This window comes from Scyliorhinus torazame, chromosome 8 (assembly GCF_047496885.1).
Source record: "Scyliorhinus torazame isolate Kashiwa2021f chromosome 8, sScyTor2.1, whole genome shotgun sequence".
NCBI classification, from domain to species: Eukaryota; Metazoa; Chordata; class Chondrichthyes; order Carcharhiniformes; family Scyliorhinidae; genus Scyliorhinus; species Scyliorhinus torazame.
Genome location: NC_092714.1, coordinates 150,368,580 through 150,391,809, shown reverse-complemented (window position 1 = coordinate 150,391,809; position 23,230 = coordinate 150,368,580). Strand labels below are relative to the sequence as shown.

The following is a 23,230-nucleotide window of genomic DNA, read 5'->3' as shown; positions in this document are numbered from 1 at the left end:
GAAGCTGTTCAAACAGCGCTTCCAGCTCTTCCTGGAAGCCAACGAAAAGGAGAGCGCTTCAGACACCAGGAAAATCGCCGCCCTCCTCTCCACGGCAGGTCAACACGCCATCCATGTCTACAACTCCCTGGTGTTCGCGGAAGGTGAGGACAAGACCAAGTACAAGAAGGTCCTTCTCAAACTTGACCAACACTTCAGCGTTGAGGCAAACAAGTGTTTCGAGAGGTATCTCTTCCAGCAGCGCCTTCAGGATAAGGATGAGCCCTTTCAATCTTTCCTTACACACCTCCATATCCTCACGCAGTCCTGCGGTTACGACACCACCTCCGATTCAATGATTCGGGACCAGATTGTTTTTGGGGTCACCTCGGGCACCCTACGCCAGCAGCTCCTCAAAATTAAAGGCCTCATCCTAGCCTCCACAATCGAAGCCTGTGTCCTTCATGAAGACGCGACTAGCCACTACTCCCAATTTCAAGCGGCCGAATCGGCGCGGCGGGGGTCCTACGCGGCCGGATCGGCAAGGCAGGCGTCCTACGAGGCCGAACGGGTCCAGGCGAGCGAGTTCCTCCTGGCCCGCAGCCCGGACGAGGGCGTCCATTTTGCGCGCTTTCCGCGGCCTCCCGCGTTTGTGCGCGCCAAAAAAGACATCGACACAGAAGGACGTGATGTGCAGGCGCGCTCGACGCAAGACCGCTCTGCGCATGCGCGGTGGCGCAATGAACGGCATGACGTCACGACGTGCGGCAACTGCGGAGCCGCACATTTAAAGCGGCTATGTCCAGCAAAAAACCGACAATGCCTCCGCTGTGGCAAGATGGGCCACTACGCTGCCTGCTGTCGAGACAAGGGTTGGGTACATGGGGTGGGTGGGGGGGCTTACACAGTTAGTAAACCACAGAACCAGAGTACTGCAACCAAGGCATTTGGATCTACGCCAGAAAAGTTCAGTGGATTTGAATACAGTGAGAGTAGTTATTTTCACATTCTCTCCTGGGGAATATGCAGCAGTGCAAAGATTTGCAGGTTGATCTGACAATTCTGAGTGCACAGCCGAGGTTTGAACATGTCTCAAGTTTTTGTCCTGGGCGTGATTTTGGTTGTCCACCTAAATTCAAACTCATTGACAAGGAAGTTGAACAACAGCTGTTCCCTTTCTGTCTTGCATGTTCAGTGACATTCCGGGAAGGTAAGGGTTGCGATTGCAGAATATGCTCCATTTCAAATAAGCGAGATAGCTATGAGAGATTGCCCCTTATCTGAGAGTAAGTCACTTAAAGTAGTCGAGAGGTATAAAAACTGTTTTGGTCAGGTCCAGCAATGAATCCACTGCAGCTGTCCTGAGTGAACTGCTGGATCAAATCTTGTGTTTAATTGGATGCTGCCCCACCCAAAATTATAAATTGAACATTGGCTTCTTGTGAGGGAGAGTTCCATTTTTTCCACCACATTCTGCATGAAGAATTTCCTAACTTGTCTCCTAACTGGGTTGGTTTTAATTTAGCTGGTATGTTCCCTTGTCCTAGTCTTGCGCGCGAAGGAAACTATTTCCCTCTATATCCTATCAATCTCTTTTAACCCCTTATAATGACGCAGAGGAGGCTGACACTGAATGTTTTAAAGATACATTTACAAATATTTATAAGGGTTTGCATAGCGCAGCATCTCACTCCCAGTGCAATCCTAGCTGGGAATACTTATCTCACCAGGTGACCAGAATTGGAGGAATGCAGAGTGTTTGGAAGATTGTAAGGCTGGAGGAGGTACAGAGCTAGGGAGGGGCAAGGTCATGGATTAAAAAGGTTGAGAATTTTAAAATTGTGCCATTACTTGACTGGAAACCTGTGTCAGTCAGCGAGAACTGGACTTGGTGAACTTCAGGTTATGGAAGATGGGAACCTGACCAGGAGAGCATTGGAATCTTTAAATCTGGAGATAACAAGGGCCTGGGTGAGGGATACACCAGCAGATGAGGTGAGGCAAGGCCAGAGTTGGGCGATATTACAGAGATAGATGACAGCAACCTCGCTGCTGGCTTGGGTATGTTGTTGGAAGCTCACCCACACACACACAGGGCACTCCCAGCCTAATCACACAAAATATGCTAGTTTAGCACCTTGACAGGCCAACCTGGCACCAGCATACCACCCTGCCCAAAAGTCATGCAGCTCCAATCCCCTGGGAGACCCCCACATGTGCTATTCCATCTGGTCCCCGTTTGTGGGGATTAGTGCTGAACAGCACTTGCCCGAGGTCTCCCAGGCAAAGGGGATGAATCTAAAAGCCTCAGGTACCTCGGGAATCTCCACATTAGAATGAGGCCAGCTGTCTCGCTCTAATATGCAGATTTGCCAAAAAGTGATCCTGCCCACAATGGGCGAGATTTACATCGTGTTGGATCCCGCGAGGCGTTACGAGCTGGGTAGATCCCAGGAGTGGAATCTCCCGGCTTGTTTCGACCACTCTACCACTGCGTGAGCTGCTTTGCAAGCGCAGCATGACCATTGATCGCGCCCAGTGTAACCAGGGCTTAGTGTAGGTGTAAAAACAATTTCTCCACTTTATAACACAACCCTAGAGTCATGGAGCTATACAGCACAGAAAAAGCGCTTCGGCCCATCGCGTCTGCGCTGGTCAAAAACAACCACCTCAAACCTCTAGGTGAAAGTCTAAAATTGAAAACAGCGCGAGAAGAGAGAAAGCCGGGACAGTGAAAACAGCGCGAGAGGAGAGAAAGCCGGGACAGTGAAAACAGCGCGAGTGGAGAGTGAGCCGGGATATTGAAAACAGCGCGAGAGGAGAGTGAGCTGGGACGGTGAAAACAGCGCGAGTGGAGAGAGGGCCGGGACATTGAAAACAGCGCGAGTGGAGAGACAGCCGGGACAGTGAAAACAGCGCGAGTGGAGAGAGAGAAGGGACATTGAAAACAGCGCGAGAGGAGAGAGAGCCGGGACATTGAAAACAGCGCGAGAGGAGAGACAGCCGGGAGAGTGAAAACAGCGCGAGAGGAGAGACAGCCGGGAGAGTGAAAACAGCGCGAGAGGAGAGAACGCCAGGACATTGAAAACAGCGCGAGAGGAGAGAAAGCCGGGACAGTGAAAACAGCGCGAGTGGAGAGTGAGCCGGGACATTGAAAACAGCGCGAGTGGAGAGAGAGCGGGAGATTTAAAAAGGGTGGGAGGAGAGAAAGCCGGGACAGCGAAAACAGCGCGAGTGGAGAGAGGGCCGGGACATTGAAAACAGCGCGAGAGGAGAGTGAGCTGGGACAGTGAAAACAGCGCGAGAGGAGAGAAAGGCGGGACAGCGAAAAATGCGCGAGAGGAGAGTGAGCCGGGACAGTGAAAACAGCGCGAGAGGAGAGTGAGCCGGGACAGTGAAAACAGCGCGAGAGGAGAGAAAGGCGGGACAGTGAAAACAGCGCGAGTGGAGAGTGAGCCGGGACATTGAAAACAGCGCGAGTGGAGAGAGAGCGGGAGATTTAAAAAGGGTGGGAGGAGAGAAAGCCGGGACAGCGAAAACAGCGCGAGTGGAGAGAGGGCCGGGACATTGAAAACAGCGCGAGAGGAGAGTGAGCTGGGACAGTGAAAACAGCGCGAGAGGAGAGAAAGGCGGGACAGAGAAAACAGCGCGAGAGGAGAGTGAGCCGGGACAGTGAAAACAGCGCGAGAGGAGAGAAAGGCGGGACATTGAAAACAGCGCGAGTGGAGAGTGAGCCGGGACATTGAAAACAGCGCGAGTGGAGAGAAAGCCGGGACATTGAAAACAGCGCGAGAGGAGAGTGAGCTGGGACAGTGAAAACAGCGCGAGTGGAGAGAGGGCCGGGACATTGAAAACAGCGCGAGTGGAGAGTGAGCCGGGACAGTGAAAACAGCGCGAGAGGAGAGAAAGCCGTGACATTGAAAACAGCGCGAATGGAGAGTGAGCCGGGACATTGAAAACAGCGCGAGTGGAGAGAGGGCCGGGACATTGAAAACAGCGCGAGTGGCGAGACAGCCGGGACATTGAAAACAGCGCGAGAGGAGAGACAGCCGGGAGAGTGAAAACAGCGCGAGAGGAGAGACAGCCGGGAGAGTGAAAACAGCGCGAGAGGAGAGACAGCCGGGAGAGTGAAAACAGCGTGAGAGGAGAGACAGCCGGGACATTGAAAACAGCGCGAGAGGAGAGACAGCCGGGAGAGTGAAAACAGCGCGAGAGGAGAGACAGCCGGGACATTGAAAACAGCGCGAGAGGAGAGACAGCCGGGAGAGTGAAAACAGCGCGAGAGGAGAGACAGCCGGGACATTGAAAACAGCACGAAAGGAGAGACAGCCGGGAGAGTGAAAACAGCGCGAGAGGAGAGACAGCCGGGAGAGTGAAAACAGCGCGAGAGGAGAGACAGCCGGGAGAGTGAAAACAGCGTGAGAGGAGAGACAGCCGGGACATTGAAAACAGCGCGAGAGGAGAGACAGCCGGGAGAGTGAAAACAGCACGAGAGGAGAGAAATCCGTGACAGTGAAAACAGCACGAGAGGAGAGACAGCCGGGACATTGAAAACAGCACGAGAGGAGAGAAAGCCGGGAGATTTTAAAAGCGCAGGAGGAGAGAGAGCCGCGAGATTTAAAAAGCGCAGGAGGAGAGAGAGCCGGGAGATTTAAAAAGCGCAGGAGGAGAGAAAGCCGGGAGATTTTAAAAGCGCGGGAGGAGAGAGAGCCGGGACATTGAAAACAGCGCGAGAGGAGAGAAAGCCGGGAGATTTAAAAAGTGCGGGAGGAGAGAGAGCCGGGAGATTTAAAAAGCGCGGGCGATTTAAAAAGCACGGGAGGAAAGAGAGCCGGGACATTGAAAACATCACGAGAGGAGAGAAAGCCGGGAGATTTTAAAAGCGCAGGAGGAGAGAGAGCCGCGAGATTTAAAAAGCGCAGGAGGAGAGAGAGCCGGGAGATTTAAAAAGCGCAGGAGGAGAGAAAGCCGGGAGATTTTAAAAGCGCGGGAGGAGAGAGAGCCGGGACATTGAAAACAGCGCGAGAGGAGAGACAGCCGGGAGAGTGAAAACAGCGCGAGAGGAGAGACAGCCGGGAGAGTGAAAACAGCGCGAGAGGAGAGACAGCCGGGAGAGTGAAAACAGCGTGAGAGGAGAGACAGCCGGGACATTGAAAACAGCGCGAGAGGAGAGACAGCCGGGCCGAGTGAAAACAGCACGAGAGGAGAGAAATCCGTGACAGTGAAAACAGCACGAGAGGAGAGACAGCCGGGACATTGAAAACAGCACGAGAGGAGAGAAAGCCGGGAGATTTTAAAAGCGCAGGAGGAGAGAGAGCCGCGAGATTTAAAAAGCGCAGGAGGAGAGAGAGCCGGGAGATTTAAAAAGCGCAGGAGGAGAGAAAGCCGGGAGATTTTAAAAGCGCGGGAGGAGAGAGAGCCGGGACATTGAAAACAGCGCGAGAGGAGAGAAAGCCGGGAGATTTAAAAAGTGCGGGAGGAGAGAGAGCCGGGAGATTTAAAAAGCGCGGGCGATTTAAAAAGCACGGGAGGAAAGAGAGCCGGGACATTGAAAACATCACGAGAGGAGAGAAAGCCGGGAGATTTTAAAAGCGCAGGAGGAGAGAGAGCCGCGAGATTTAAAAAGCGCAGGAGGAGAGAGAGCCGGGAGATTTAAAAAGCGCAGGAGGAGAGAAAGCCGGGAGATTTTAAAAGCGCGGGAGGAGAGAGAGCCGGGACATTGAAAACAGCGCGAGAGGAGAGAAAGCCGGGAGATTTAAAAAGTGCGGGAGGAGAGAGAGCCGGGAGATTTAAAAAGCGCGGGCGATTTAAAAAGCACGGGAGGAAAGAGAGCCGGGACATTGAAAACATCGCGAGAGGAAAGAGAGCCGGGAGATTTTAAAAGCGCTGGAGATTTAAAAAGCGCAGGAGCTGCGAGTCAGAGCGGATATTTTAAAAGATCGCAGACTAGTTTCGGGAGCCATTCGGAGGAGGAGGAGCAGTCTCTGTCAGGGAGAGAACCTGAGAACATCTAAGACACTCAGAAGGTAAGAAGGTAAGTAAGTGATTTTTACTCATTTTTACTTTTATACCTTTTTCAAATTGTGTGTGTCGGGGGAAAACTGAAGTGACATCACAGAAAAGCTGTGACCTGAGTGGCTGGTTGGGAATCTACACAAAATTTAAAAAATTAAGCATTGGTAACTAATTAAACAGAATTACTTAATTATAATTTAGAGGGGTATCTAAGCCAGAGATCGGAGAGTACTATATTTAGCTTTCGCATTTATATTAGAAATCTAGTGCTAGGAAACAGATAGTTAACAGTAACTTTAAAAAAAAAAAATTTTTAAATAATTTAAAAATCTTTAAACTTTTAATTTTAATTAATTGACGCAATGTCAGTTAGAGGGGTGCAGTGCTCTGACTGTGAGATGTGGCAGGTCCGGGAGGCTTCCAGCGAGCAGCAATTGGATGCACTTAGGAGCATGTAACATCAGCGAACAGGAAGATTCCACCAGCGTGAAGGGCTGAAAAATTCTGGCCCAAGTCCTGGCAATATCTGTGCAGGGAGAAACACGTCCAATGTTTCAGGTCAATGACCACTGTGTTCTGATTCGCATAGGTTAGAAATAATCACACTTTGACCCAAAATGCTGGAGCTTCATCGAGTGTTTTTATTGCTTCTTTCTGTGTAGCGGGTGAAGTGATAGACATTGGTCGGGATTTTCCGGACTCTTTCGCCCCTCCCTGTTGCCGCTGCTTTTTTTTCCGGCAGCGGAGACAGCTCCCAATTAGCTGCCGGTAGAAGCTTCTGCTCCTGCTGAAGCCATTTGTGTTGCCCGCTGGCCACATTGTGGGGGATTCCACCACGAGGGAGCGCCTTGGCAGGACTGGACAATCCCACCGATGGAAAGGGCTGGAACATCCTGCCCACTGTTACTCGGCACGTGATTGCAGTGCAGCAGTAAAATGTGGAACGCTGGAATATCGATTCACATAACAATTAGTTCCTGGATCTTTATAGATTTTTTATAACACTGACATATATCAGATCAGACTCATCGGCAGAATTTAGTGTAGGTGATGAAGGTTCATCCCATCGGTGGGAATCCTGTGTCACATCTCCAAGGGTACCCAGGGTTACTTAAGTGCAATCAGGCACTTAAGTGTTGGGCCTCCCTCAGAATTAAGTCCCCAGTAGGATGGAAATGTGACCCCCTGCAAACAGCTGGCCAATCAAAGGCTAACAGATCTACAACACAGGCAGTGTCACCAGGGAGCCAGGCGTTCACCAGGTATCATCACTGGAGACAGATTGAGGGCTGGGTCACGGGGCACTAAGAGGGAACACCCCCCCCAGTTCTCCCTCCCCTTTGGAAGCCAGCTGATAGAAATTTCTGGGTGCCCTTCAGGAGGCATGGGAAACTTGTGCAAGGTCACAGGTTATATCTTGATGGTGTGGGTGAAAAGTACACACTGCCCAATTGTTTGAGAATTTTACCATCACACTGATTCTGCTTCCATTCCTTTATCGTAGAAAGACACAGCCCGACATTTTTTAACATTCAAGGGCTCAACGATAAGAGGTCTATAAGTGGCTCAATAATAAACATGATTAGCTGGCGGACAGACGCCCCACATCAATCCGCTCCCACCGCTAAATAAATGGGAAGGGAGTCATTTTTCCCACTGGCATGAATGGGCTGCCCAGTCTCCCCCATGATGATGCTGGCCTGCCCGCCTCCTCGTCTACTCCGACAGGCTCTATTAAACCCTAACATGTGTTTCCACAACCAATGCCTACATTTTATTGATATGAGTACATGGATCCTGCATTTGTTTGAACCTCCACTATTCCTGGCTTTTCACCATGTACAAATTACTGCGATTTATTCTTTTCTTGTCCAAAATGGATGACCACGCACTGGTCATTATCACATTGCTGATGTGGGATCTTGCTGTGCTCATGTTGGCTGCCTCATTTCCTACATTACAACAGTGGTGACCCTTCAGAAGTATAAAAGCAAATTACTGCGGGTGCTGGAATCTGAAATGAAAGAGAAAATGCTGGAAAATCTCAGCAGGTCTGGAAGCATCTGTAGGGAGAGAAAAGAGCTAACGTTTCAAGTCCGATGACTCAGTCATAGTACTACCCTTCAGAAGTACTTCAGTGGCTGTTCAATCTTTGGACATTGGTGAACAATTGCTGTATAGATGAAAGTATTTTCTTTCCCTTATTCAGCTGACCTCAGACTACAAAATAATAACTCTCATGTAACTGATTCTATCTGGGGCCAGAGTCTCAGAAATAATTTGTTTACTTCTCTCTTATTTCCATGGTTTTGTGACTTCATTTTTACCTTTACAGAGAGATTAAAGCTGTTTTCAGCTGAATAATGGCACAATTTGAAGGGGTTCCGCTTGCAGGTAAGTTGGTGCATTTTATTTCAAAATGACTTCTTCCTCATATAAATTTACCAGACAGGTACACTGACAAACTGCTCCTCCCACATGTAATTTGTAATTTTTATTCACCACACCTTTTGTATCTCCATGGCTCTTGGTATTTAATGTTATCATCACTTTTTGGAACCTTTTCACCATTTTACTCTAAATCTCTCACATTTAATCTACTGTCTGTGGCCCTTCAGTCCAGATTCTTCAGTCACCGAGAACAGGCTTTTTTTTCCAATCAATTCTGCCCCATCCCATCAGAATTTTGAACACCTAGGGCAGCATGGTGGCGCAGTGGGTTAGCCCTGATGCCTCACGGCGCCGAGGTCCCAGGTTCGACCACGGCTCTGGGTCACTGTCCATGTGGAGTTTGCACATTGTGCCCCTGTCTGTGGGTTTTGCCCCCGCAGCCCAATGGCGTGCAGGCTAGGTGGATTGGACTCACTATATTGCCCCTTAATAGGAAAAAAAAATGAATTGGGTACTCTAAATTTAAAAAAATAATAATAATTTTGAACATCTCGACTGATTGTCCAATAATCTCCTTTGTTCTGTTGTGCTTTCTTTTACTTGTCTTTTCTGTGGCTCTGTTCCAATTATGGCAATCAGTGAATTTACCCTTCTTTCTATGTTATCTATGTCCTAATGCTTAGAGTCGCCAGGTATCAAATGATACCACCACAAGAGTCAAACACAAGTTAGTTAGTTCAAGGTCAAGTGTACTTTATTTACACACAATTAGTAATGCAATATAAACACTACTAGTTAACTACACCTATCGACTAAGACAACCTGTACTTAACTTCGGGCACCCGGCTTAGGTCAGAAAACAGTGGCCGCTGTTCGATTCTGGATCTATCGGGTTTGAAGGAGTAACTGCTGCTCATCTGTCTGGTCTGGTAGTAGGCGTTGAACTTGGACTTGCTTCTGGTGTTGCTGCACTTGGCGATGGCCATGACCACGGTACCAGGACCAAGAGAGAGCGAACATATGGCGAACTCTTCTTCTTATACTTGGGGAGTTTTCGCGCTCTTTTGGGTGGTCCTTCGATTTGGGCCTTACTAATTGGGTGATCCCTGATCACTCAGTTCGATTCCTTAGCCAATAAGTGGGCGGGGATCTGGATGGCTGGGCGTGTCCCAAGCGGTCACTGACCCCGTTGTTTGCGTTTCACTTGGACAGGGAGTGGCGCCGAAATGTCTGGGGATGTCCCGGTTGCTTGAGTACCAGTCCTTTGTTTTGGTGAAGCTGGGCCATCAAATGCTAATCGGCCCCATTAAAATGCTAATTGGACGGAGTTTCGATACCGTCTGGACTTCTTGCTTACAAAAATGTATTTCAGCTCTGAGCCTGCCTGAGTCTTGACTTGTCCATTTTACCCGCCAGGCTTTGCGAGTTTCTCTGTACCTAGTTGGAAGTGGCCATCCCAGATGACTACAGTTCCAAAAGAAAAAAAAATTCTGGATTGAAATGGACCACTGGTCTTGCCTCTTGCACATCCATTGCGGCATCTGAGGGGATTGTTCTGGTATCTGTTGTATGTGATGTCCAAAACAAAATCAGCGGTGTAGGCCTTGCAAGTTGCCAATTTGATTGGATGTATTCCTGGAGGTCCCATCACATGACAGTCACCCCCCCACAACCCCATCATTCACTCGGTACACCCAACCTCGCGGTGCTCCACCTTCTCGTGCCAACTGGAAAGTGAACAGTTTCCTCATTACCTGATTATAGGATCCTCGACTGGCATTCAAACACATCTCCATCTCCCAACATTGAATTATAGATTGGTTACAGCACAAAAGGAGGCCATTCAGCCCTTCATGACTGTGTTTGACACTTCATGACTCTCTGCAAGAGCAACTCATCTGGTCCCACTCACTCACCCTTGCCTTGTAATTTTATTTCTCTTCCGATAATTATCCAATTCTATTTTGAAAACCGTCATTGAATCTTCCTCCATCACACTCTTAGGCAGCGCATTGCAGATACTAACTACGTACTGTGTTTTAGAAAAATGTATTCCTCATGTCGCCTTTTGTTCTTCTGCCATTCACCTTAAATCAGTGCTCTTCACCCTACTGCCAAAGGGAACAGTTTCTTTCTTTCTAATCATCCAAACACCTCACAATTTTGGACATAATAAATAAAAGTCTTGCAAGACTTTTTTTGTGAAAAGTCCCCATAATTGTATTTTTCTCCCAGGTTGCTCCCACTAATTCCTTGGCATTTAAACTTCAATCCTTGGAGAGTCCAGGAGAATCCTGGAGGGTTTGCAAACCCTACAACAGACAGGGGCTGTGGATAAGCCTCCCCAAGTGTCAGATGATCTTCAGAAGACCATTGGGCTTGAGAAGGCCCACCTAACCTCATAACCTCACATCTGTGGCTGTGACAGTACTGTAACTGCCAGAAGCTGAGGTGACACTATGTTTTTTTTCCTTCATGTCCCAGTGCTCTCAGGTTTTGCACTGGGCAGTGTCTCAGGCTAAGGCAGCAGAGCCTTGAGAAACAATTTTCCCTACAAGGTCAACCTTCTCATGATTTGCTCCAGTTGGAATGATGGTATATTGAAAAGAATAAACAAGGTATTTCTGAAAAAAAGAGACATACTGTCAAAGCTTTTCATCTTCCAATCATCAGGACAGTTCAAAAGAAATTACCAACAGTAAAAGAAACAACAATTTGTATTGAATGAGGAGAGAGTGCGGATTGGATGGCAAGAGAACTCTGATTGGTATAGGCATTGCTATGGAGAAGGCAGCAGGGGACAGTTAACTGCTAGCTTTTGTTCAAATTCAAATCAGGCACATCAACTCTGATTGGTCAAGGCATTGCCATGGGGAATGAACCAGAGAATGGTTGTATCCCAAGCTTTTGTTTAGTTGAAAATGGTGCAACGCCTGGATATATTCTTATATCTCTACCAATGAGAGTCCTCTTGCCAACCTATCAGCACATTCTTCTCATGCAGCATAAACTGTTGTTCCCTTTACTGTTGGTAATCTTGTCATCTGTCCTGATGAGTGCAAGAAAAAAAACTTGACAGCATGTCTCTTTTATCAGCATTACTCAACTTCTGTTCTCAAGTTCGAGAAGTTGTTACTTCTGCCAAACATCATTATTTTCTTTGCCCTTTTGCTACAGGAAAGGCTAGAGACGCCATGAAGATGTACCTCCAGAGCTCACACGATGCCCTGGTGTCTGCACTGTACAACATAGACCCACTACTCGACCAAATGATTGCTTCACAGCTATTAACCCATGAGAATTACTACGAAATTCGAACTGAGAAGATCCCACCCCAGAAAGCACGCAAGCTGCTGGAGATTGTGCAGCTTCAGATGAATGAAAATGATGTGCGGCTATTTGTAGAGTGCCTGAGGAGATGCAAACACCACTACCCCCGTCTGAAAGACTGGCTGGCAGGAGACACTGGTTAGTTTTGTGTCCTGATTGAAACGAAGCTACAGTAATTTAAGATGTCAAAACATGTTCAATAAACTGGTTAACAAGGTGATAAAACATGCATACCAAGGACTGTGGCTCAATTCTAGAGGAAATAGCATTGAGAACCAGAGAAGTTTGTTCAACTCTACATCACCTTGGTTAGATCATACTGAACATGAATAGTTCTGCTCTCCATATTGTAAGAAGAATATAGCAGCATTGAAAAGCAGCATTGAAAAAGGGCAGCACGGTAGCATTGTGGATAGCAGAATTGCTTCACAGCTCCAGGGTCCCAGGTTCGATTCCGGCTTGGGTCACTGTCTGTGCGGAGTCTGCACATCCTCCCCGTGTGTGCGTGGGTTTCCTCCGGGTGCTCCGGTTTCCTCCCACAGTCCAAAGATGTGCAGGTTAGGTGGATTGGCCATGATAAATTGCCCTTAGTGTCCAAAAATGCCCATAGTGTTGGGTGGGGTTACTGGGTTATGGGGATAGGGTGGAGGTGTGGACCTTGGGTAGGGTGCTCTTTCCAAGAGCCGGTGCAGACTCGATGGGCCGAATGGCCTCCTTCTGCACTGTAAATTCTATTTAAAAAAAGGCATTTACAAGGATGATATCAAAACTGAGAGAGTGCAACCATCTGGAACAATTGAACAGGCTGGGGCTGTTTTATCTCGAAAATAAATGACTGAGAGATAACTTTATAGAAGTCCTGGGAGACTCCCACGAGTGCCGTTCCGTCTGGTCCCCGTTTGTGGAGATCAGTACTGAACAACGCTCGCCCGAGGTCTCCGAGGCAAAGGAGATTGATCCCACGCTTCGGGTAACTCAGGAATCTGTACATTGAAGCGAGACAGTGGTCGGGGTTTACATTGCAAAGTCTCATGAGATCGCGTTAGTTCTCGCGAGGCGTTGCGAGCCGATAGATCACGGGAGCGGGGTCTCCCAGCTTCTATCGGCCACGCTGCGCCTTGGCGCAGCATAGCCGTTCGATCAATAGAACATTACAGCGCAGTACAGGCCCTTCGGCTCTCGATGTTGCGTATGCGCAATGTTTCACCTTACAAGGGGTCAGAACATAGGGGCCATGAATATAAACAGGAAATTATGTCCGTCTAGCAGGTGACGTTAATGAAAAGAGAAACAGAGTTAATGATTCAGGTCGCTGCATCTCTAGTTATTGACTCACTCGCCAGATAAAGAACAAAGAACAAAGAAATGTACAGCACAGGAACAGGCCCTTCGGCCCGCCAAGCCCGTGCCGACCATGCTGCCCGACTAAACTACAATCTTCTACACTTCCTGGGTCCGTATCCCTCTATTCCCATCCTATTCATGTATTTGTCAAGATGCCCCTTAAATGTCACTATCGTCCCTGCTTCCACCACCTCCTCCAGCAGCGAGTTCCAGGCACCCACTACCCTCTGCGTAAAAAACTTGCCTCGTACATCTACTCTAAACCTTGCCCCTCTCACCTTAAACCTATGCCCCCTAGTAATTGACCCCTCTACCCTGGGGAAAAGCCTCTGACTATCCACTCTGTCTATCGCCCTCATAATTTTGTAGACCTCTATCAGGTCTCCCCTCAACCTCCTTCGTTCCAGTGAGAACAAACCGAGTTTATTCAACCGCTCCTCATAGCTAATGCCCTCCATACCAGGCAGCATTCTGGTAAATCTCTGCTGCACCCTCTCTAAAGCCTCCACATCCTTCTGGTAGTGTGGCGACCAGAATTGAACACTATACTCCAAGTGTGGCCTAACTAAGGTTCTATACAGCTGCAACATGACTTGCCAAATCTTATACTCAATGCCCCGGCCAATGAAGGCAAGCATGCCGTATTCCTTCTTGACTACCTTCTCCACCTGTGTAGCCCCTTTCAGTGACCTGTGGACCTGTACTCCTAGATCTCTCTGACTTTCAATACTCTTGAGGGTTCTACCATTCACTGTATATTCCCTACCTGCAATAGACCTTCCAAAATGCATTACCTCACATTTATCCGGATTAAACTCCATCTGCCATCTCTCCGCCCAAGTCTCCAAACAATCTAAATCCTGCTGTATCCTCTGACAGTCCTCATCGCTATCCGCAATTCCACCAACCTTTGTGTCGTCTGCAAACTTACTAATCAGACCAGTTACATTTTCCTCCAAATCATTTATATATACTACAAAGAGCAAAGGTCCCAGCACTGATCCCTGTGGAACACCACTGGTCACAGCCCTCCAATTAGAAAAGCATCCTTCCATTGCTACTCTCTGCCTTCTATGACCTAGCCAGTTCTGTATCCACCTTGCCAGCTCACCCCTGATCCCGTGTGACTTCACCTTTTGTACTAGTCTACCATGAGGGACCGTGTCAAAGGCCTTACTGAAGTCCATATAGACAACATCCACTGCCCTACCTGCATCCATCATCTTAGTGACCCCCTCGAAAAACTCTATCAAGTTAGTGAGACACGACCTCCCCTTCACAAAACCATGGTGCCTCTCACTAATACGTCCATTTGCTTCCAAATGGGAGTAGATCCTGTCTCGAAGAATTCTCTCCAGTAATTTCCCGACCACTGAAGGAAGGCTCACCGGCCTGCAGTTCCCTGGATTATCCTTGCTACCCTTCTTAAACAGAGGAACAACATTGGCTATTCTCCAGTCCTCCGGGACATCCCCTGAAGACAGTGAGGATCCAAAGATTTCTGTCAAGGCCTCAGCAATTTCCTCTCCAGCCTCCTTCAGTATTCTGGGGTAGATCCCATCAGGCCCTGGGGACTTATCTACCTTAATATTTTTTAAGACACCCAACACCTCGTCTTTTTGGATCTCAATGTGACCCCCAGGCTATCTACACACCCTTCTCCAGACTCAACATCTACCAATTTCTTCTCTTTGGTGAATACTGATGCAAAGTATTCATTTAGTACCTCGCCCTGTAATAGTTTTTCTCAAGGTGATCTGTCAAAACCCCTTTGCATCTTAGAAACCTATATCAGATTGCCATAGAGGACAGTTCTAACTTTTCCAATCTCTCCTGGAAACTGAAGTCTCACATCCCTGCTAATAGGGGGAGCCAGAAACATAGTGGTGTTGTCACTGGACTAGTAATCCAGAGACCCAGGGTAATGCTCTGGAGACCCGGGTTCCCAATAAAAACTTTAATTAAAAGCCCAATGATGACCATCGTTGATTGTTGTACAGAACCCATCTGGTTCACTTTAATACCCTTTAAGGAAGAAAATCTGATTTACGTGTCACACCAGACCCACACCAATGAGGTTGACTCTTAAATGCCCTTTGAAATGGCCTAGTAAGCTACTCAGTTGTATCAAACTGCTGAAAGGTCTGCAAGGGATGAAACTGGACAGACCACCCAGCATTGACCATGGCACCAGAAATTACATGTCAGGCCTATCGATCCTGCAACGTCCTTCTTACTAGCTGTCTCGCTTTAATGTGCAGATTCGCCAAAAAGTGATCTCGCGCACAATGGGAGGGGTTTACATTGCAACGTCTCACAAGATCGGGTTAGTTCTCGCGAGGCATTGAGAGCCGGGTAGATCATGGGAGCGGAGTCTCCCGGATTCTATCGGCCTCACTGCGCCGTGCTCGATCATCTGGGGGATAGTGGCATAATTGGGAGATATGTCTGATAGACTGGTCAAGCTATCATAGTCATGCTTATTGAAATACCGGCAGGATACGTTCAGCAGAGGTAGCGGCACAGTGGTATACAGTCAGGAGGGAATTTCCCTTGGAATCCTCAACATTGACTCTAGACCCCATGAAGTCATATGACATCAGGTCAACATGGGCAAGAAAACCTGCTGATCACCACATACCAATGCCCCCCAGCTGATGAATCAGTACTACTCCGTGTAAATTCCACCTGGAAGAAGCACTGAGGGTGACAAGGGCACAGAAAATGGGTGGGGGACCATCAAAGAACAAAGAACAAAGAAATGTACAGCACAGGAACAGGCCCTTCGGCCCTCCAAGCCCGTGCCGACCATGCTGCCCGACTAAACTACAATCTTCTACACTTCCTGGGTCCGTATCCCTCTATTTCCATCCTATTCATGTAATACAGACCAAGCTGGCTGGGTCCTAAAGTACATAGCTGCTATACTGGGACTGCAGCAGATGGTCAGAAAACCAACAAGAGGGGAAAATATACTTGACATCCTGCCTGCCGGCCACAAATGCATTTGTTCATGACAGTATCAGTTTTGTCCTTGTGGAGACAAAGCCCTGTCTTTTTTAGTTCATTTACGGGATGCGGGCATCGCTGGTTAGGCCAGCATTTATTACCTATCCCTAGTTGCCCTTCAGAAGGTGGTGGTGAGTTGCCTTCTTGAACCACTGCAGTCCTTCTGGTTAGGTACACCCACTGTGCTGTTAGGAAGGGAATTCCTGGATTTTGGCCCAGCGACAGCAAAGGAATGGCTCTCGATTTCCAAGTCAGGGTGGTGAGTGACTTGGAGGGGAATGGAACCTCCAGGTGGTGGGGTTCCCAGGTATCTGCTGCTTTTGTCCTTCTAGATAGTAGTGGTCGTGGGTTTGGAAGGTGTTGTCCAAGGAACCTTGGTGAATTACTGCAATGCATCTTGTAGATGGTACACATGGCTGCCACTGTTCGGTGGTGGAGGGTTTGAATGTTTGTGGAAGGAGGAGCAATCAAGCGGGCTGCTTTGTCCTGGATGGTGTTGAGTTTCTTGAGTGTTGTTGGAGCTGCACTCATCAAGGCAAGTGGAGAGTATTCCATCACATTTCTGACTTGTGCCTTTTACATGGTTGACAGGCTTTGGGGAGTCAGGAGGTGAGTTAGTGAGTTAGATGCCATAGGATTCATCACCATGGTATTAATGTGGATAGTCCAGTTCAGTTTCTGATCAATGGTGACCCCCAGTATGTTGATAGTGGGGGATTCAGCAATGGTAATGCCAGTGAATGTCAATGGGCAATGGTTAGATCCACTCTTGTAGGGGATGGTCATTGCCTGGTACTTGTGTGGCGCGAATGTAACTTGCCACCTGTCAGCCCAAGCCTGGATATTGTCCATGTCTTGCTGCAATGGACTGCTTCATTATCTGAGGAGTGAATGGTGCTGAACATTGTGCAGTCATCTGCGAATATCCCCATTTTTGATCTTATGATGGAAGGCAGGTCATTGATGAAACAGCTGAAGATGGTTGGGCCTAGGACACTCCCCCGAGGAAGTCCTGCAGTGATGTCCTGGAGCTGAGATAATTGACCTCCAACCACCACAACAATCTTCCTTTGTGCCAGGTATGACTCCAAAGAGCGGAGAGTTGCCCCCCCGATTCCCATTGATTCCAGTTTAACTAGGGTTCCTTGATACCATACACGTTAAATGCTGCCTTGATGTCAACGGCAGTAACTCTCACCCCCACCTCTGGCATTCAGCTCTTTTGTCCATGTTTGAACCAAGGCTGTATTGAGGTCAGGAGCTGAGTGACCCTGGCAGAACCCAAACTGAGCATCTGTAAGCAGGTTATTGCTGAGTAAGTGCCATTTGATAGCATTGTTGATGACTCCTTCCATCACTTTGCAGATGATGGAGAGTAGACTGATAGGGCGGTAATTGGCTGGGTTGGTTTCTTGTGTACAGGACACAACTAGGCAATATTCTGCATTGCTGGGTAGATGCCAGTGTTGTAGCTGTACTGGAACAGCTTGGCTAGGGGTGTGGCAGGTTCTGGAGTACGGGTCTTCAGTACTATTGTTGGAATATTGTCAGGGACCATAGCCTTTGCAGTATCCAGTGCCTTCAGCCATTTCTTGGTATCGCATGGGGTGAATCAGATTGGCTGAAGACTGACATCTGTGATGCTGAGGACCTCTGGAGGAGACAGAGGTGGATCATCCACTCGGCATTTCTGGCTGAAGATTGTTGCGAATGCCTCAGCCTTGTTTTTTGCACATATGTGCTAGGCTCCCCCATCATTGAGGATGGGGATATTTGCGGTGCCTCCTCCTCCAGTCAGTTGTTTAGTAGTCCACTACCATTCACGACTAGATGTGGCAGGACTTCAGAGCTTAGATCTGATGCGTTGGTGTGGAATCGCTTGGCTCTGTCAAATACTGTTTATGCTGTTTGGCACACAAGTAGTCCTGTGTTGCAGCTTCACCAGGTTGACACCTCATTTTTCGGTGTGTCTGGTTTTGCTCCTGGCATGCTCTCCTGCATTCTTCATTGAACCAGGGTTGATCCCCTGGCTTGGTGGTAATGGTAGAGTGGGGGATATGCTGGATTTCGCAGCAGCACATTGAAGGAAGGGAGCCCGTTGACTGCTTCACCTCTAAAAGGAATTGGAACACAGGATGGAATGTATTATGGTGCATATACACAGCTGCAGATTCAAAGATCATGGAAGGTTAGGGCTCATTCCGTTAAGAACAATGATATGTGAAGTATCAGTAGAAGTGACCACCAAATAGTCCTTGTGAAGTCAAAGCCCTGTCTTCACACTGAGGATACCCTCCATTGTGTTGTGTGGCACTACCACTATGCTAAATAATACCAGACTAAATTTAAAAAAATCAAAGACAACAATAACCCTGACGCCCCCCAGTCCCCCGCAATGTTCAATCGCAACCAATTCACGGAAGTGCATAATAAACAGCCCCCATGAATTGTGAAACCCTTCCTTCATCCCCCTCAGCTGAAACTTCACCTTCTCGAGAGTCAAAAAATTCAAGTAGGTCCCCCCGCCAAGCCGTGGCACAGGGTGGAGAAACTAACCTCCACCTAACAGGACCCGCCTCCGGTCAATCAGCGAGGCGAAGGCTAAAACCTCTGATCGCCCGCAGCCCGAGCCGGTCCGATACCGGCAGCACGGTAGCATAGTGGGCAGCACAATTGCTTCATAGCTCCAGGGTCCCAGGTTCGATTCCCGGCTTAGATCACTGTCTGTGCGGAGTCTGCATGTTCTCCCCATATGTGCGTGGGTTTCCTCCGGGTGCTCGGGTTTCCTCCCACAGTCCAAAGATATGTAGGTTAGGTGGATTGACCATGCTAAATTGCCCTTAGTGTCCAAAATTGCCCTTGGTATTGGGTGGGGTTACTGGGTTATGGAGATAGGGTGGGGGGGGGGCCTGGGTAGGGTGCTCATTCCAAGAACTGGTGCAGACTCAATGGGCCGAATGGCCTCCTTCTGCACTGTAAAGAAATTCTATGATTAATACTCTGAAAATGGCTTCTCGAGGGCCCTGGTTCCAAGTTTAAGAGCACTACCTCCAAGATGACACTGAAAACCTCCCTTCAACAAACCCCTCACATTCCATGTAACTGTCCAGACTGGGGTCTCTCACCACCCCCGCCCCTCCTATCTGCCATCATCATAACTCCAGGCCCTGCCACTGAGCTTGGCCTGCTCCATCCCATTGTTACCATGGAACCCCTCCCCCTTCCCAGAATCCCCCATCCCCTCGAAAATACCTCACCCAGTATCGGTCCTCTCCCCCAACTTTTCACACCTAGGCCCATCGAAACCTGTTCTACCAGACTTCAATGACCGCAGCTCCTCCTGCCACCACACTCCCGTTCACTAGCCAGCTTGAGCTTGCCAGTGTGGCGGTCCCTGCCCAGGCCCCACTCCCCTCCAATCCCCTCTCCTCACCTGGTCGCTTGAAAACAAAGAAACCCCCTTCAAACACACAAACCTAGTGCAAACAAACAAACCTCAAAAAACTATCATTGTAAAATATCCCAACTCCTACCTTGTCCAAATAGGCAACTTCACCTCATTTAACACATATAACAACATGAAATAAAAAATAGAACTTTATAAAATCTTCCAAACCCCTCCTTACCCTCAGTCCAAGATCAATCCTCAGTCCCATTTCTCACTTCTGCCCCAGTCCTTCTGCCTTCACCAATGCCTCCGCCGCTTCCACCGTCTCAAAATAAATGTCTTTGGAGTTGTAGGTCACTCCCAACCTAGCTGGGTACACTACGCCGAACCGCACACCGCTGTTATACAATGCCGTTTCACTTGGCCGATAGCCGCCCTCCTCCTTGCCAACTCCACGGTTATGTCCTGGTATATACGTTTACCAGCTCCAGTCCACTGCACCTCCTGTTTCTGCTTTGCCCAACTCAGGACCTTCTTCTTCACGTGGTACCTATGGAAACAAATAATCACTGCCTTTGGTGGCTCATTCACCTATGGTTTAGGCCTCCACGACCTATAAGACCGATCCAGTTTGTACCGGGAGGGATCTTACCCCTCCCCCAATGGCTCTGCCAACACCTTAGCAAAGTACTCTGTCAGCCTCTGGCCCTCCGACCCTTCAGGCAGGCCCATGATCCTCAAATTTTGCTGCCTAGATCTGTTTTCCAGGTCCTCCACTTTAGCTCGCAGACCCTTGTTGGCTTCCACCACCTTCTGCATCGCCTCACCAATCAAGGTGAGCTGATCGTTGAATTGTGACAAGACCTCCTCCACTCCCTTCAGTTTCTCACCCTGCTCCCGCACCTCGACCAATGTCTTTGACACCGCCGCCTTCGCCGGGGCAGTTGCCTCCTCCACCAGTACCTTCAATGCTGCCATCATCCCCTTCCTCATCGTCTCCATGTGCTTTGCAAACTGTTTTTTAAATTCCCAAACCATCACCTCGGTCAGCTTTTTTGCCGTGAACAGTGCGGCCCCACCCAGCGACCCAGCCTCCGCCCTCTTTCCAGTTGCCAAGCAGACCCTTGCACTCAACGGTGAACCTTCACTTGCCCCCTTCTTCACAGCGGCTTTCTTTTCGTTTTTGGGCATCCTCCTTCCTTATGTCTTGCTGCACTTATTTCATGAAAAATTGCCCCTGGGTCCAGGCATTAAATTCTTTAAAAAATCAAGTATCTAGCAGGAGCCACCCAACGTACGATTTCTTCCTATATGCCGCCACCAGAAGTCTCTGCAAGGCAGATTTCCATCTGTTGCTGGCAGATTGCATCCTCTCATACCTTGTTAAATTTATTTTACTACTATTACTAGGCAGATCCATGACACTTAGTCCTACCCATGTCATTGATACCCAGGTGGACCGCAACAACTATATCGTTCTTCTCCCACTCCTAAGTTCCTCTCCAGCCCTGAGGCAATGTCATTAACTCTGGAACTGGGCAGGCAACAAGGCCTTCGGGACTCGTGCTTTCGGCTCCTGAAAACAATATCCATCTCCCCGACTACAACTATGTTCCTTTTTACACTCCCCCATTTGAATGGTCTCCCACACCACAGTGCCATGGCCAGTTTGCTCATCCTCCCCGCAGTCCTCACTCTTGGCAGCACAAGTTGGAAGAATCTCAAACCTGTTGGCCAATTGCAAAGGCTGAATCTCTTCTACATCATATCTGCCTCACTCAAAGTCATATCCTCCTGTCCCTGACCCCTGACCAAGTCTGACCAACACAGCCTCCTGGAATAAAGTGTCCAGGTAACGTTCTCTCTCCCTGAGACATCACAATGTCTGAACCTCGGACTGCAGCTCATCACTTTGGAGCCAGAGTTCTTTGACCTGAAGACACTTATTGTGGATGTGATTGCAGTGCATCATATTAGTTCTACCAGCACCCAAACACTACAGCCGCAACACATCACCTGCCCTGGCATTTAATGTGTTTAATTTATTGAATTAAGTTTCACTCAACTTTTGCCTGTAGTTATACCCAGTAGTTTACCTAGTTAAGCTCTAAAATGGATGCAGTAGTTCTATCTCCCCAGTTGTAGTTTAAACTATTGCTCCCATTTAGAGGGATAATGGGCTGGATTCTCCGTTTGGGAGACTAAGTGCTGATGCCAGCGGAGCATGTGTGGTCTTTCACAACCAAAAAATCGGCAGAAAACCCTCACCGATTCCGGTACGAGTGAGGGGTTTGCACCGGCGCTGACTGAAACTTCCGCCGAAAACAGCCGGAAAATGGTCGGGTCCCGGGCCGCACATGCGCACGGCTGACAACCTGCACCAGTCGCACAATACAACATGGCGCTGGCCATGTGCGACCCCAACCCGCCAACCGTGACCCCACAGCCCACCTCCTGGCCACCCTCCACCAGTCTCCCTAGCCATAGCAGAAGCCACCCCCAGCCAGCGGCATGGATCAAGGCCAACTGTGGCGGTGCTGGACACAGTCCGCACCCGGCATGCCGTTGGCTCCAACACGGTTGGGACCACACGGGGCCTACGCCATCAGGAATTAGGCCCATCAGGGGTGGAGCATCACGGGTGGGCCGGTCAATGACGCACTCATGCTGTTGAAACGGTGCGCGGCGCGACGACTATTAGGGGTGATAATGATGCCCCCAGTGGAGGGGGAGGCAGAGATAGTGGCGGCAATGGACGCAGAGAAGGCATTTGATAGGGTGGAGTGGGAGTATTTATGGGAAGTGTTAAGGAGGTTTGGGTTTGGGAACGGTTTTATTAGCTGGGTTAGACTTCTTTATGGGGCTCCAACGGCAAGCGTAGTTACAGGTCGACATAGATCGGAGTATTTCCGACTATATAGGGGAACAAGACAGGGATGCCCGCTGTCTCCATTGTTGTTCGCGTTGGCAATTGAACCTCTGGCCATGGCGTTGAGAGACTCCAGGAAATGGAGAGGGGTGATTAGAGGGGGAGAAGAACACCGAGTCTCGTTATACGCGGATGACCTATTGTTATACGTGTCGGACCCAGCGGGGGGCATGATAGAGGTTATGAGAATTTTGAGGGGGTTCGGGGATTTCTCGGGGTATAGGCTAAACATGGGGAAGAGTGAATTATTTGTGATACATCCAGGGGACCAGAGTAGTGAGATAGAAGGCTTGCCTCTAAGGAAAGTGGAAAGAAACCTCCGATACCTGGGGATTCAGATCGCTAGGAGCTGGGGAACCTTGCACAGACTTAATCTGACACGGTTGGTAGAACAAATGGAAGAGGACTTCAAGAGGTGGGACATGCAGCCTCTATCGCTGGCGGGCAGGGTGCAAGCAATTAAGATGATGGTCCTCCCGAGGTTCTTATTTGTATTTCAATGTCTCCCTATACTAATCACCAAGACCTTTTTTAATAAAATAGACAGGAGCATCACGAGCTTCGTGTGGGCAGGGAAAGTTCCGAGAGTAAGGAGGGGGTTCCTTCAGCGTAGTAGGGACAGAGGAGGATTGGCACTACCGAACTTGGGCGATTACTATTGGGCCGCCAATGTGGCAATGATACGTAAATGGATGATGGAGGGTGAGGGAGCGGCGTGGAAAAGACTGGAGAGAAAGTCCTGTAAAGGGACGAGTTTAGAGGCACTGGTGACGGCGCCGCTACCGATCTCACCTAAAAAGTTTACCACGAACCCGGTGGTGGCGGCAACATTGAATATCTGGGGA

At 48.9% G+C, this 23,230-nt stretch overlaps 1 protein-coding gene across 1 annotated transcript in view; it reads left to right on the top strand.

The window, feature by feature from the left end:
• The first annotated feature begins 1,115 nt into the window (after positions 1–1,115).
• The window catches only part of LOC140428189 (uncharacterized), an 85,761-nt gene continuing 63,646 nt past the window's right edge, over positions 1,116–23,230 (top strand). Inside the window, exons 1-3 of the mRNA XM_072514360.1 lie at positions 1,116–1,189; positions 8,330–8,388; positions 11,563–11,853. Of these exons, the coding sequence (XP_072370461.1) occupies positions 8,358–8,388; positions 11,563–11,853 (322 nt within the window). The 5' untranslated portion in view covers positions 1,116–1,189; positions 8,330–8,357. The remainder of the gene's footprint in view (positions 1,190–8,329; positions 8,389–11,562; positions 11,854–23,230) is intronic.